This window comes from Helianthus annuus, chromosome 13, assembly GCF_002127325.2.
Source record: "Helianthus annuus cultivar XRQ/B chromosome 13, HanXRQr2.0-SUNRISE, whole genome shotgun sequence".
NCBI lineage: Eukaryota > Viridiplantae > Streptophyta > Magnoliopsida > Asterales > Asteraceae > Helianthus > Helianthus annuus.
In genome coordinates, this window is record NC_035445.2 from 35817351 (window position 1) to 35832247 (window position 14897).

Here is a 14897-nt window from a genome sequence, read left to right on the forward strand (position 1 = left end):
GTGTGTAGGAAAGTGAGGATGCCAAAACTGCCTTTCTAAGTGATAGTTTAAGTGTCGGAAAGTGCCTAAAACTCACCCAAAGTGCTGAATTCAGCAAAAATCAGCCTTTAAACAATCTAATTTCATGCAGAAATATGCTTAAATGGTCCTGATTGCTTCCCTAAGTGTCAGGAATTAAAAGTGTCACAAAAGATACATAAAGAACACTAAACTGTATAATTTAACACTTTAACGAACCAGTATCTAACCGAACAACCGGACGCTACCTGAAACATCAAAATTACACTAGAAGCACTGTTTTAACATTTCCAAGCTAGTTATGGTCCCCGAACGCCATAACACCTCCTAAAAATATCTAATAACCAAATCATGTAACTAACACTTGAATTTCAACTAGATTATAACTAAATGGTTAGAACCTATGCTAAGACCCCCCCCCCACCACCTATTTTCGGCCAACACATGGCCCACCAAGAAGATTTTATTTCATTATTTAAATGGATCTTGTTCCCCCCTAAATGACATATTACACAAGGGTTTAAGTGATAGAATGGATATAAGAAGAACATAAGAGATCAAGAACTCATACCCTTCACACACTAACACACACTTAACTCTCTCCCTCTCTTGCTCTTGCTCTCGGCCAAACACACACCCACACATATCCATCATCATCCAATCTTCTTCAACCATTCTAAGAATATACAAGGAAGCTAGAGATCATACAAAGGAGCTTAGAGCTTGTGGAACTTGAAGGACCTCTCTTATTTTCTTTTATCCTCTTCATTTCTACACTTGAATCATCCCTAGCCTTGTGCTAGTGGTAAGAACCATGATCTATCTATTTTACATCTATTTTAAGTGGTTAATGATGAATCATAATCAAGAACACTAAAGAATCATATGAAGTAAATATGAACATAAGCTTGTTTAATGATGAATACGTGCAGAGTTCAAGTGAATCGAGCGTTTCATTTGGGGATTGGCACCCCAAATCATGAACATGGTGATTACTTCGAAGCCTCCAACGATTACTGAAGCCATTGATTTGAGTGTGGCATTGACTGAACAAGCAATCAGGTGGAACAAGTTTTCGACCTCTGATGGAAAGAAGAAGGAGACTCACATCGAGTCATCAGGAGAAAACAAGAGAAAGTTCTCCAACTTCAAGAAAGGAACCCAAGGAAGCAGCAGTGGTACTAACAAGAAAAGAGATGCTAACCCACCAATAGAGGTCAGGACTGGTGTTGCAAGTTTTGAGAGCAAGGGGAAAGGTTACATGGGCACCCTGCCCAAGTGTGATATTTGTCAACATCATCACACGGGATGATGTAGGTATGGGAAATGTGAGAATTGTGGCAAGGTAGGGCATGTTAGGGAGGCATGCTGGTATGGTGTTGGACGAAGAAATGGAGGATCCGGTGGGAATCGTAGTGGAAACTGTGCTGGAAACGGTAATGGGAATCAGACTGGGAACCGCCATCAAGGAGGAAATGACGGTAATGCGAATCGTGGTGGTTCTGGAAATCAAGCTGGGAACGGAAACCGTGGAGCGACCAATAACCAGGAAGGAAATGGAAATGGAAACGGAAATGGTAGAGGCCAAGGTTGTTTTGGATCTGGAGACATCGGGCATTTCAAGCGAGATTGCCCAAAGAACAACCAAGCTCAAGGCAGAGTCTTCAACATCGGAGCTAGGGAAGCTCGTCAGAATCCGAACGTAGTCACTGGTACGTTCCCTATCAACCAACATTTTGCATCTGTATTATTGGATTCCGGTGCCAATTATAGCTTCGTATCCATAGAATTTTAAAATATACTTGGGTTAGTTGCCAGTAAGCTAGATATTCCGTACTCGATAGAACTAGCCAATGGAAAGCTAGTAGAAGCGAATGAGGTCATTAGAGGTTGTGTGATAGAACTCAGAGAGCGTGAGTTTATGCTTGACCTTTTGCCAGATGAGTTGGGAAGCTTTGACGTAGTAGTTGGAATGGATTGGTTATCAAGTAACCGAGCTGAGATCGTATGTCATGAGAAGATAATCCGTATCCCGATGGAGAATGACGAGACGATTGTAGTGCACGGAGAGAAGCACGATACTCCTCTAAGGATTATCAGTTGTTTGAAGGCCCTAAAGTCCATGCAAAAGGGATGTGTTGCCTTTTTGGCCCACATTGTAGATAAGGAAGCTGAAGAACCGAAGTTGGAGATATCCCTATGGTAAGGGAGTATCCTGAAGTCTTCCCCTAAGACTTGCCAGGATTGCCGCCACAACGACAAGTCGAATTCCATATCAACTTGGTTCCAGGCGCCGCGCCTGTAGCTAAGGCACCTTATCGACTTGAACCCTCAGAAATGCAAGAGTTGTCGACGCAGCTTCAAGAGCTTTTGGACAAGGGATTCATTAGACCAAGCTTCTTGGCTTGGGGAGCTCCAGTTTTGTTTGTTAAGAAGAAAGGACGGTAGTTTTCATATATTCATTGACTACCGAGAGCTAAACAAGTTAACCATCAAGAATCGGTATCCTTTGCCGAGGATTGATGATCTCTTCGATCAACTGCAAGGTTCGAGTTACTACTCCAAGATAGATCTTTGATCAGGTTATGACCAGCTGCGGATTCAAGAAGAGAGTATTCCAAAGACTGCCTTCATAACTCGTTATGGACATTATGAGTTTTTGGTGATGTCGTTTGGTCTGACAAACGCGCCAGCAGTGTTTATGGATTTAATGAACTGAGTTTGCAAGTCGTATCTCGATAAATTCGTGATTGTATTTATCGATGATATTCTGCTCTATTCGCGGACAAAGGAAGAGCATGAGCAACACCTCAAAGTCATTTTAGAGCTGCTCAAGAAGGAGAAACTATACGCAGAGTTCTCGAAGTGTGAGTTCTGGCTGCGTGAGGTACAATTCCTTGGACACATAGTGAACGAAGACGGGATTCATGTGGACCCCACCAAGATCGAGGCGATAAAGAATTGGGAAACTCCTAAGACGCCAACCAAGATCCGATAGTTCTTGGGTTTGGCAGGGTATTATCACAGATTCATTGAGGATTTCTCTAAAATCGCTCAACGGTTGACCTCTGTGACAACTCGAATTCCCAAGATTTCTATTTCGCATTTATTGCACGTTCATTTATTGTTTAGTTGTTTGATTGCACAATTAGTTGCTATGGAATTGTATACGCTTTGATGCAATGAATTGTATTGTGTGATTGTGCATGATTGTTTGTTAAATATTGAAAGACTTGGCAAATATATAAACTTGGTGGTGAAACTGTGAAATTGATATGAGATGGTGTGCTTGTGTAAGATATCGTAATTCAGGGTGTATAGAGTAATTAGTGAAAATTAAACTATACTTAACCCTAATCCCTCTTTCACTAATCATTTTCACAAAAACCAAAGCACGTACTTCACATTCTCTGGCAATCATCACCATCATCGTTGGCAAGACATTCATCACTTTGTTTCCACATTTTCTCTAGAATCATTCAAGGTAATTGTTTATTGATTATTGTACACTTGTAAACCCTAATTGATTGTTTAATTGTATCAATTCTTGATTCTTGATTATGTGTTTCATGTAAACCCTAGTTCGTTATATGATATTCTGTGTTTAATCGATTCTGATTGATTGTGAAATGGGTATGGTTATTGTGGAATCATTTGCTTGATAATTAAGATACAAGACACGTTAGAATGATCGATTGATAATTGATGATAGTGCTGTGAATAAGTATGAAGTAGGGTTTTGATCGTATGAATGAAAAGTGTAACTGATGCCTTGATTCTATGCAAAGATTGGAATTCACGCGTATTGTTAGTCAGAGTTTTGAATATGTGATGTTATCCGAGTGTTATAACAAAGACAACTGGTCCGACTTTTATCCCTAGAACAAAAGGGGGTCCGAGTTCTTTAGCAAGTATTGTCCGACCTTTGTGAAGCACCTAGTTCCGAGTTTCATGACCTTATGGTCCGAGTTTCTTTAATGAATGCCCTTGGTCCGAGCTTTGTGTCACCTATGTGGTCCGACTTTTAAACTTGTAAGGTGTCCGATGTTTATGTGAATTACAAGCTGTCCGAGTTTTATGATAAGTGCAAAGGTCCGAGTTTAAAGTGGTGGCTATGGTCCGGGTTTTGTGACCACACCATTTGTCCGAGTTTTGTTGTGAATAAGGTGTCCGACTTTTATAGTTTTAAGTGGAGTCCGACTTTTAATCCCTAAAACCCCTTTGGTCCGAGTTTCACCCCCCTCACTTCTTGTCCGAATTTTGATAGATGGTAAGCTTAGGGTCCGAGTTAGTTGGGCTGGTTGGGTTAAGCTTTATCTAATTGGGACTTGCCTAGACAATGGGCTGCACATGTTAATTAACTAGACATGAAGTGTATGCGAGTACATTATGTGTGTCTGTATACTGTCCATTTGAGCTAAACACATATTAAACGATTATTAGATGACACTAGATGAATGGATGAACTATCATGGATGGGATTGCATGTGTGCGTTACATGTACGATAATGTGCGTTATATGAACAAAGAATACGTTAGACTAAACTGTGAAATCAAAGACGTGACGCATGAATTATGTGAATACGATTAACTGTTTATGTGATGTATGATTCTATATATATATGATTGTATGAAGTTGAATGCAACTGTATGATTCTGCATGCGTGAACATTCTATGTGATATCATCATGTACACAATAAACACACAAAACACAGCTGCTTGAATATCAAGGATTTGTAAACCCTAATTTGATGCAAACACTTACATCGTATCATGTGCAACATATCCTAGGTCCTGTGTAACGGACTTAGACATTTGATAAACCCTAGAGCATAACATACCGAGCAAACCAAGGTGAGTTCACACAGCCAAGGCATGGGATTCCCAGGTGGGAATTGGGTTGGAAGAATTGAATTGGATAATTACTCGTACTTACACTATTGCTAGACTAAAGACCTTCGTCCTCGCGTTAGTCAGGACACTTACGTAAATCCTACGTAAACTAGTATTTACCATTGTCTCCCGGGTCGGGAGGACACTTACGTAAATCCTACGTAAACTAATACCTACTACTGTCTTCCGGGTCGGAAGGACACTTACGTAAATCCTACGTAAACCCCACACGTACCACTGTCCTCGGGGAAGGGCACTCACGTAAATCCTACGTGTCCTTGTACGTATTCCTGTTCTCGGATTAAGAAGAACACATGGTCGCAAATAATCTAGTAAGTATAAATATGGGAAGCCCCCATTAGTAAGGTTAAACGTGGGAATCCCCCATTGGAAATAAATATATAATTACGGGAAACCCCCCACTATTAGTACATGCATATGTGGGAAGCCCCCACCAAATGAACATACGTATTACTGTTACGAACTTACTTTCTGTGAACTCGCGCAACTAGTTGTTGACTCTCTGTTGCATGCCTTGCAGGACCTTAGGTACATATGGAGCTTGCACAAGGAGGAGCGGGTCGTTGTGGAGTATGGATTGTGGATGCCATGTTAAAACATTTAAACATTTGAACTATGATATATTTTGGGTTTACATACTTATGTTTCCGCTACGTAAACAATGTTTGGTTTTGAACATCAATCATGTCGTGATGAATTACATCATATACTTTTATTATTAATTGTTGTGTTCGATATGATTGGTGACTTGATCCTGGTCATGTCACGCTCCCAAGCGGTGGTATTCCGCAGGTGGATTTTTGGGGGTGTGACAACCTCCCTTACTCAAAAGGATAAGAAGTACAGATGGGGAGAAAAGCAAGAAGAAGCTTTTCAGCTCTTAAAGAACAAGCTTTGTGATGCACCTATTTTGCCCCTACCCGAAGGCACCGATGAATTCGTGGTATACTGTGACGCCTCGCGTCAGGGATTGGGTTGCGTGCTGATGCAGCGCCAGAAAGTTATCGCTTATGCTTCACGCCAGTTGAAAGTTCACGAGAAGAATTACACCACGCATGATTTGGAACTAGGCGCAGTGGTGTTTGCTTTGAAGATTTGGAGACACTACTTGTATGGCACCAGATGCACAATCTTCACCGATCACAAGAGCCTTCAGCACATATTCAACCAGAAGGAGCTTAACATGCGACAACGACATTGGGTAGAACTGTTAAACGATTATGATTGTGAAATCAAATATCACTAGGAAAGGCGAATGTGGTAGCAGACGCCTTAAGTCGAAAAGAGAGGATTAAGCCCATAAGGGTTAGGGCTTTGGAAATGATTATACAAACAGATCTCTCGTTACACATCCGTGCTGCTCAGAGGGAAGCTCTTAAGAAAGAGAATCTTATGGATAAGTATCTCTGTGGGATGGAGAAGATCAGATGAAGTTGATACCCAACAAGGAAGGAACCTTGTGTTTCATGGAACGAATTTGGGTTCCCCTCTTTGGTGGTCTTAGAGAGGTGATTTTCGATGAAGCTCACAAATCAAGGTACTCGATCCACCCAGGATCGGATAAGATGTACCAAGATTTGAAGGATTACTACTGGTGGCCAAGATTGAAAGGTGATGATGCTACTTACGTCGGAAAGTGTTTAACCTGTGCCAAAGTAAAGGCCGAATATCAGAAGCCTTCAGGACATCTGCAGCAACCTGAGATACCCATGTGGAAGTGGGAGCAGATCTTAATGGATTTTATAACCAAGTTGCCAAAGACACCCAGAGGTCATGATACGATTTGGGTAATCGTAGACCGTCTGACAAAATCTGCACACATTTTACCGATCAGGGAGAAGGATAATACAGGTAAGCCAGCTGAGCTATACCTAAGGGAGATAGTCGCACGTCATGGAGTGCCTATGTCGATTATATTTGATAGAGATGGAAGATTTGTGTCAAGAATATGGCAATCTTTCTAAGAAGCGTTTGGCTCACAGCTGAATTTGAGCACCGCATTTCACCCACAGACGGATGGCTAGAGTGAGAGAACGATTCAGACGCTTGAGGATATCTTACGAGCTTGTGTAATGGACTTGGGTGGCAGTTGGGACACTCACCTGCCTCTGGTTGAGTTCTCCTATAATAACAGCTACCATACGAGCATTCAAGCTGCACCGTTTGAAGCTCTCTACGGACGAAAGTGTCGATCGCCGTTGTGCTGGGCAGATGCAGGCGATAGAAAGCTGGTTGGTCCTGAATTGGTTCAAGAGACGATAGATAAGATAATACAGATCCAAGAGCGCATTAAGGCGGCTCGTGATCGACAAAAGAGCTATGCGGACCAAAGAAGGAAACCTTTGGAATTTGAAGTAGGAGATATGGTCCTATTGAAAGTTTCACCTTGGAAAGGTGTAGCACGCTTTGGGAAGTGTGGAAAGTTAAACCCACGATTCATTGGACCGTTCAAAATCCTTGAAAGGATTGGTCCTGTAGCATATAGGTTGGATCTACCTGCGGAATTGAATGGTGTTCATGTTACATTCTATGTATCTAATCTGAAGAAAAGTCCAACTCAAGAAACGGTGGTTATTCCTGCTGACGAAGTTCACATTGACGATACACTTCATTTTACCGAAGAACCCATTGAGGTTACTGATTGGAAAGTTAACAAAACTTGAAGGAGTAGTGTTAAACTGCTAAAGGTTAGATGGAATGCGCGTCACGGCCCAGAGTTTACATGAGAACGTGAGGACCGCATGAAAGCTAAGTACCCACATTTATTCCCTAACACCTCTACAGCTAGTAGTAGAGCTTAAAAATTTTGGGATGAAATTTTCTTAACAGGGGGAGAATGTGACAACTGTCAAAAATTCAGGTATCTATACAATTAATTAATCATGATTAGTGCTTAATGACAGTGCTGAATTTGGAATTAACTGTTTTCTGAATACTACATTATATTTACTTGTGCATCACTTATTTCATAATGTCATTTCATTTCTGCATGCAATCATATTGATATAAGGAATGCATTAAGTACAGTTAGCACAGTGTGCGGAAAAATCAGGAATATGCTGACAAAACTCAGCACATAGACAGACAGTGTTTTGAGACCCAGTATAGGCCAGAAACTAAGTACTACACTGGTATAGTGTGTAGGAAAGTAAGGATGCCAAAACTGCCTTTCTAAGTGATAGTTTAAGTGCCGGAAAGTGCCTAAAACTCACCCAAAGTACCGAATTCAGCAAAAATCAGCCTATAAACAATCTAATTTCATGCAGAAATATGCTTAAATAGTCCTGAATGCTTGCCTAAGTGTCAGGAATTAAAAGTGTCACAAAAGGGTACATAAAGAACAATAAACTGTATAATTTAACACTTTAACGAACTAGTATCTAACCGAACAACCGGACACTACCCGAAACATCAAAATTACACTAGAAGCACTGTTTTAACATTTCCAAGCTAGTTATGGTCCCCGAACGCCATAACACCTCGTAAAAATATCTAATAACCAAATCATGTAACTAACACTTGAATTTCAACTAGATTATAACTAAATGGTTAGAACCTACGCTAACCCCCCTATTTTCGGCCAACACATGGCCCACCGAGAAGATTTTATTTCATTATTTAAATGGATCTTGTTCCCCGCTAAATGACATATTACACAAGGGTTTAAGTGATAGAATGGAGATAAGAAGAACATAAGAGATCAAGAACTCAAAACCTTCACACACTAACACACACTTAACTCTCTCCCTCACTTGCTCTTGCTCTCGGCCGAACACACACCCACACATATCCATAATCCAATCTTCTTCAACCATTCTAAGCATATACAAGGAAGCTAGAGATCATACAAAGGAGCTTGGAGCTTGTGGAACTTGAAGGATCTCTCTTATTTTCTTTTATCCTCTTCATTTCTACACTTGAATCATCCCTAGCCTTGTGCTAGTGGTAAGAACCTTGATCTATCTATTTTACATCTATTTTAAGTGGTTAATGATGAATCATAATCAAGAACATCAAGAACACTAAAGAATCATATGAAGTAAATATGAACATAAGCTTGTTTAGTAAGGATATCTTGATGAATATAAGTTGTTATGCTTGTTGATCTTTGATAGTTTGTAAAAATGATGTTGATCATCATAAGATCTTGCTAGATTATGATTAAAAACATAATCTAGCAAGATGTAAGAATAGAAATTGTTGTAGGATGATGGATCATCCACACTAAAAGCATGAACTTGAAGGAAAATAATGTTTTCTTGAAAAACCATGATTAAAGTATGTTGTTGATCTTATAGATCTAAATGTTTGTGAATAATTTATAAAGAAACCAAGTTAACAATATAAGTTTCATTAAGAACTTGGTTCTTGCATAAACAAGTCTTGTTTTAGTGGTTAAACAAATGTAGAAACACTTGTGTAACAAGAAGATTTCATAGAGAAATATTTTTAGAAAATATGTTTTAAAGTTGTGAACACCTAAATCCTTTAAAAATGAAGTTTCTAAAGAAGTACTAGTAAGTTACTACAAATTTTTACAAATATTCAAGTTCCTGAAGTAGTAGAACATGCATGATTTTGACAAGAGTGGTAAGTAAAGGTTGTTTGTTGATGATTGTAAATTGATTGCGATGATTTTTTTACAAAAGAAAATGATATGCTTGAAAGCATGGAAACCTCCATTTTTAGGGAAAACTATGGCAAAATTTTCTAAATATATAAACACTTAGAAAATATTTTAAACAAATATTTACAAGTGTATTTTAAACCATGGATTTCTTACATAAACTTTGTCATAAATTTTGGTTACAATAATACAAATATTGGAGGTTGGTTTTTATAAATAAAAGTGACTAAATATGTATTTAGGAAATATATATTTAGATGACACCATGTGTGTGATTATTTGTATATTTTGTGTATTAGTTATATTATTTTAGGACTTGAAATATTATAACTCACAAAATACCAAGAAATTACCATCCAAAATATTACCAAAATTCCAAAGAATAAATGTACAAGCTTACACAAAAATATTGGAGAACCGAACTATGAAATGTAACTTACAAAATATTCTGGAAGATTTATTCACAAAATAGTATTTTGGTAAATAATGTTTTGGACACCAAAGAAGTAAAAATATAATTTTTACAATTACTACAAGAATGCATCATGTTTTTGAGAAGTATGAAACATATATTTTTCTTGAAATTTTTAGAAGATATATTATTTTTAAGAAATATATATTTTCTTAAGCAAACATGAGATACAATATTTTTGGGAAAAATGAGTTTATATATATATTTTCCAAGTGGACTTGAAAATATATTATTTTTGGGATTTATAAGAAAATACAAATATTTTGCCAAAGAAAAATTATAAATAATTTTTCTAAGTAATATTCCTTAAAGTATATATTTTGGAAATATATATAGGATTTTTATTAAGAATACTATTCCGGAAAATTTAATGCAAAATTGAGTATAAAGAATACCTAATAAATACAATAAAAATACGTATTCTCGTACGTATAAACACATACCGGAATACGACCCCCAAAACATGGTAAAATACACATGTACAAGATACCCCCATCCTTGGGAAGTTACAGTAATATTGTTCAACGATTATTCCAAAATTTATAAATATAATTTAAGTTAAAATATTATTTATTTTAACAAACAATTATGTAACTTGGAATAATGCCGAAGACACAAAAGAAATGCAATTCAAGAACATTAAAACTAAGTCAATGCACGGCCCGTTCGTCTAATAGACATTAGTACATTATAGGTAGTCGTGTCCACCGAAGAAGCTTCACACCCTCAAAATCCACACGCGGAGTATTACCGCGAGGCGTGTGACGACCAGGATCTTAGCCACTAATTATTTTGAACGGATTAGTTATTCTTATAATCATTAACATAATTAGTGACCTAATTTAATTTTTTCAAAACATAGTTTAAGTTCACAGCGGAAAGGGGAAGAAAACGTATCATAATTGAAAACCACAAGTTTGTTATCGTGTTACTTACAATCCACTCACTCCATCCGATTGCAACGTCCGTCCAGAGCTGTATCGAGCAACCTTAAAAGCATGCAGTAGAGTGTCAACATAATGTTGGCGAGTTCACGTGTTGTCCAGTTTTTAATTTCCAAAAACTTGTTTCACCAGTTAATTTATCCGTTTATACATGCCATGGGGAGCTACCCCATAAGTAAGCGACTAAACTGTTTTTCCAATACTGAATACTAGGTGACCGTACATTTCTGCAGTGCCCCGTTTGTCAATGTTCTATCGTCATTGACGGTTTGCTAGAGTACATTAGTTCATGAGAGATCCTCTACAGGCACGGTGTGAGGTTGGTAAGACCTAAATAGCTTTATCAACTAATAACCCGTTCGCCTGGCCCCGAAGACTAATCGGTATTAAGTAGTAGGGACTTGAGTGATAGAGTTTCGTTTAGTGTTGCTCGTTGCATTCCGTATAAACAGTAATTAACTAAGAGTCCCATTTAAGGGGAGAAAAGTAGGTTTGTATCCCTCACAGGGGATAGTGTTGTTACCCGTATCCCACACAAGGAGATAGAAATACCGCATCCCGCACAAGGAGATAGTTAGCAATTCCAAACAAGGAAAAGTTGTTTCGTTCCGTTTCCAAACCACCGGGAACGCATGCTTTAAGTAAAAAGTAGTGAACTCACCTTTGCTTTGCTCGGTAGTCAATTTACTTGTGTTACGTTGGTCAACCATACCCTATTATGGTTATTAAATATTTAGTAGGTTCGTATGCAAGTAGTGTCACGTAGTCACGTATAGTCCTACACGTATCTAACACACAGCATGTATGTCATACTAGCATATACGGCATCAGGCTTATCCTAGGATATGAACAAATTAAACAGTAACAGTTAAGCAACTACAGTGGCACACAGTTCATAACCTCAGTTTACGCGGCCCAATAACTAAACAAAGGAGTCCAGTCGAAACCGTGTGGTCTCGACTCGAGAGCAAGAGGTCTCGAGTCGCAACCATGAGTTCCTGAGTCAAAATTAGATGGTCTCGGGTTGGACATAATCGAGTCGCAACCATTGGGGTCTCGATTCAGGTCTCGAGTCAGGATTAGGGGGTCTCGAGTCGTAACCAAGCTGGTCTCGACTCCTGGAGCCTGTTGTCTGGTTTCGAGTTGTAAATCAATGGTTTCGAGTCGCAACCATATGGTCTCGATTCGCAACTATGCAAATGTTTCTAGAATCCTCCGAATGGTACTATCCAATCAAATTTCATTAACATGTACTGTCCAATCAGATTTTTATTTAACATGTTCCATATGCCATACATTCCTAAATTCATATCAAACCAACATATTTCAAATATTTGCATACCATTCAAACTATTCTTCACTAGTGTTTTCAATACTCATCAAAACATATTCGACTTACGGTACCACATCATCTATCACGGTTTTACTAGCACAATAGCAACATTCATTTTACACATAAAAACCCCTAAACAGTCATCAGTATTAAGAACAAATCCCATCTTTATGACTTTCAATCCTGGATAGAAGCTCATATTCCATCAATAGATCGGTGAATAACCTTCGTTATTACCTTTAACCTTTTCATCATGTCTAAACAATATTCAAATCTAGATTTTTATACTAACCCCAACATGTTATCACAAGGTATATCAGCACACATACCATCAGACATTTCATCACCACCTCAAATTACATTAGAACTCTAAATCTAATAAATCAGTAGATCGGATTCAAGCCAACAGTTTTCACAAGGATATTATTAAACACTTTATCTTTATTCCTAAATTCAATCATATATAATTGTGCTACTTTTTACCAAATCACCGAAAATCATAAGAATGCAAGACATAGATGAACTGACCAAGGGTTATGGAGAATCGAGAGGGTGTATGTCACTCGTGTCACTGTTCCTTTCCGTCATTTCAGCCACAAGACGCTGCTGCGTCACATCGAAGCATTGTCGGAGGAAGCTCCCCTGCCGCTGCCATCCACCGCGCCGCCGTCGTCTGACACCGCTGTCCCCATCTCCGACGGCTACAACTGTCGTCGCCGGTGCGGTCGCCGCCGCCGGTGCGGTCGCCGCCGCCGCTGCTGCTTCTTTCTTTCTCCAGTTCTTCTCTCTCTATGGATTTAGAGAGGAGTGGATGAGAGTGTAAGTGTTGGAGCTCAGATTGTGCACAAGAAAAAAAAGGAGTAGTTTGTGATGGTATAAAGAAACGAGATAGGTGGCCGGATTGTGGGAATAGTGCCTGTCGGAACGGACGGATGTCCGGCTGATGATGTTAGTCACCGGAAATCTAAATGAGGGAGAGGGAGTTGTGCGGCTGCATTACTTAATAGGGTTTTTGTTGAAACAAAAATGTGGGGAGGGGTTATAAAGTGTTCATATATACAAGTAGGGTTTAGGTTTAGGTGAATTGGATTAGGTTGGGCCTTAGCCCAAGCGCGTATGGATCATAAAAATCACGTGCCTCTCAATTTAACTAGGGAATTTTAAAATTAAATACAACGAAAATTATACATGTAAAGTGAATGCTCGGCTTAGGTTTGTTTGGTTAAACGAAACGCTCCTCTCGACGCGGTTGTGATTATTTAATAAGTAATAGTAATAAATATAATATTAATAAATGCACGTATTACTAAAACACCCTTCTCTCGACAACGAGAGTACGGGTTGTCACATTTTCCCCATGTTACTGGAATTTCGTCCTCGAAATTTATGCGAAAGTCAAACGATACAATCTATGTGTATACACAGACTCCATTGCCATACGTAGATACATGCAGTTTCACGAAAGTCCACATAAGATCACATAGCACGAAGAATCACGTAGCATAAGATTCATAGAGTTTGTACGTATTTCACTTAGTATAGACTTTCACAAAATTAACAATAGCATCCAAGAAACGTACAGGAAAACCCGAAGTGTCACATTATCCCCAAGTTTCAGAAATTTCGTCCTGAAATTTAGCATGCAACCACTGACAAGCTAGTGTTTAAATGTTTTCGTAGGGCGTCACATCACCCCCTGCCGGTTTGAAATTTCTTCCCAAAATTTAGCGGTAGCTTAAGTGCTGGATCTAAGGTTTGTAAACAACTGGGGATACATGCGCATCATCTGGTTTTCCCGTTCCCAGGTAAGTTCTGGGCCACAGCGCGAGACTCAACGAACTCGGTCTGTCGGCATAATATATGTAACACCCTAACACGCTTTAACTGAAAAGACGCAGCGGAAATTCGTACCATGAAAATTTCTTTCGTTAAAAACGTTTTAACCTACTTGCAAGTTCATTATAAAATACCTTCTTACAATATATGCATCTTTTGAACTCATTTACAAAACAAAATCATAACTTATAACTATCATTTTACATATCAAGCATTCCCGTACAATCTATCTTGTGACTCGGTCTTTGATCGCTACTCCTCATGGTGATAATCTATGATTCGTACATCCTGCACCCACCACAATATTCACAACATTAGTATACATTAAATTCAAGCGAGATTTCTTATTCATGTAACCTCGTTACGTTCTATCCCCATTTACTTTCCAACACGACATCCTTCTAGAATCATTAACTCCATTCGGGTGTCTAATCCTTGACGAAACTTTAATATAGTACCTGCACTACATACATTCTCGAGGCACACTGTTAATAATATCAATACATATGTGTATCGAAACCACGTATGGAATACATACCTGACTGTGTACATACATTCCTACTCACTTAACAATCATACGTACATAACTACGTATAAACTACCTTCTCGCATACTTACGTACATACATAACTACATACAACATACATACTCACATACATACATACATACATACATACATACATACATACATACATACATACATACATACATACATACATACATACATACATACATACATACATACATACATA

The 14897-nt window shown here is 38.6% G+C and overlaps 1 protein-coding gene across 1 annotated transcript; it reads left to right on the forward strand.

Moving 5' to 3' along the window:
- Window positions 1-1003: 1003 nt before the first annotated feature.
- On the forward strand, window positions 1004-1813 carry LOC110900923 (N66 matrix protein-like). Its single transcript, XM_022147779.1, has 2 exons — window positions 1004-1274; window positions 1368-1813. Exons 1-2 carry the CDS (start codon window positions 1004-1006, stop codon window positions 1811-1813), a joined length of 717 nt encoding a protein of 238 aa, XP_022003471.1.
- The last annotated feature ends 13084 nt before the right edge of the window (window positions 1814-14897 follow it).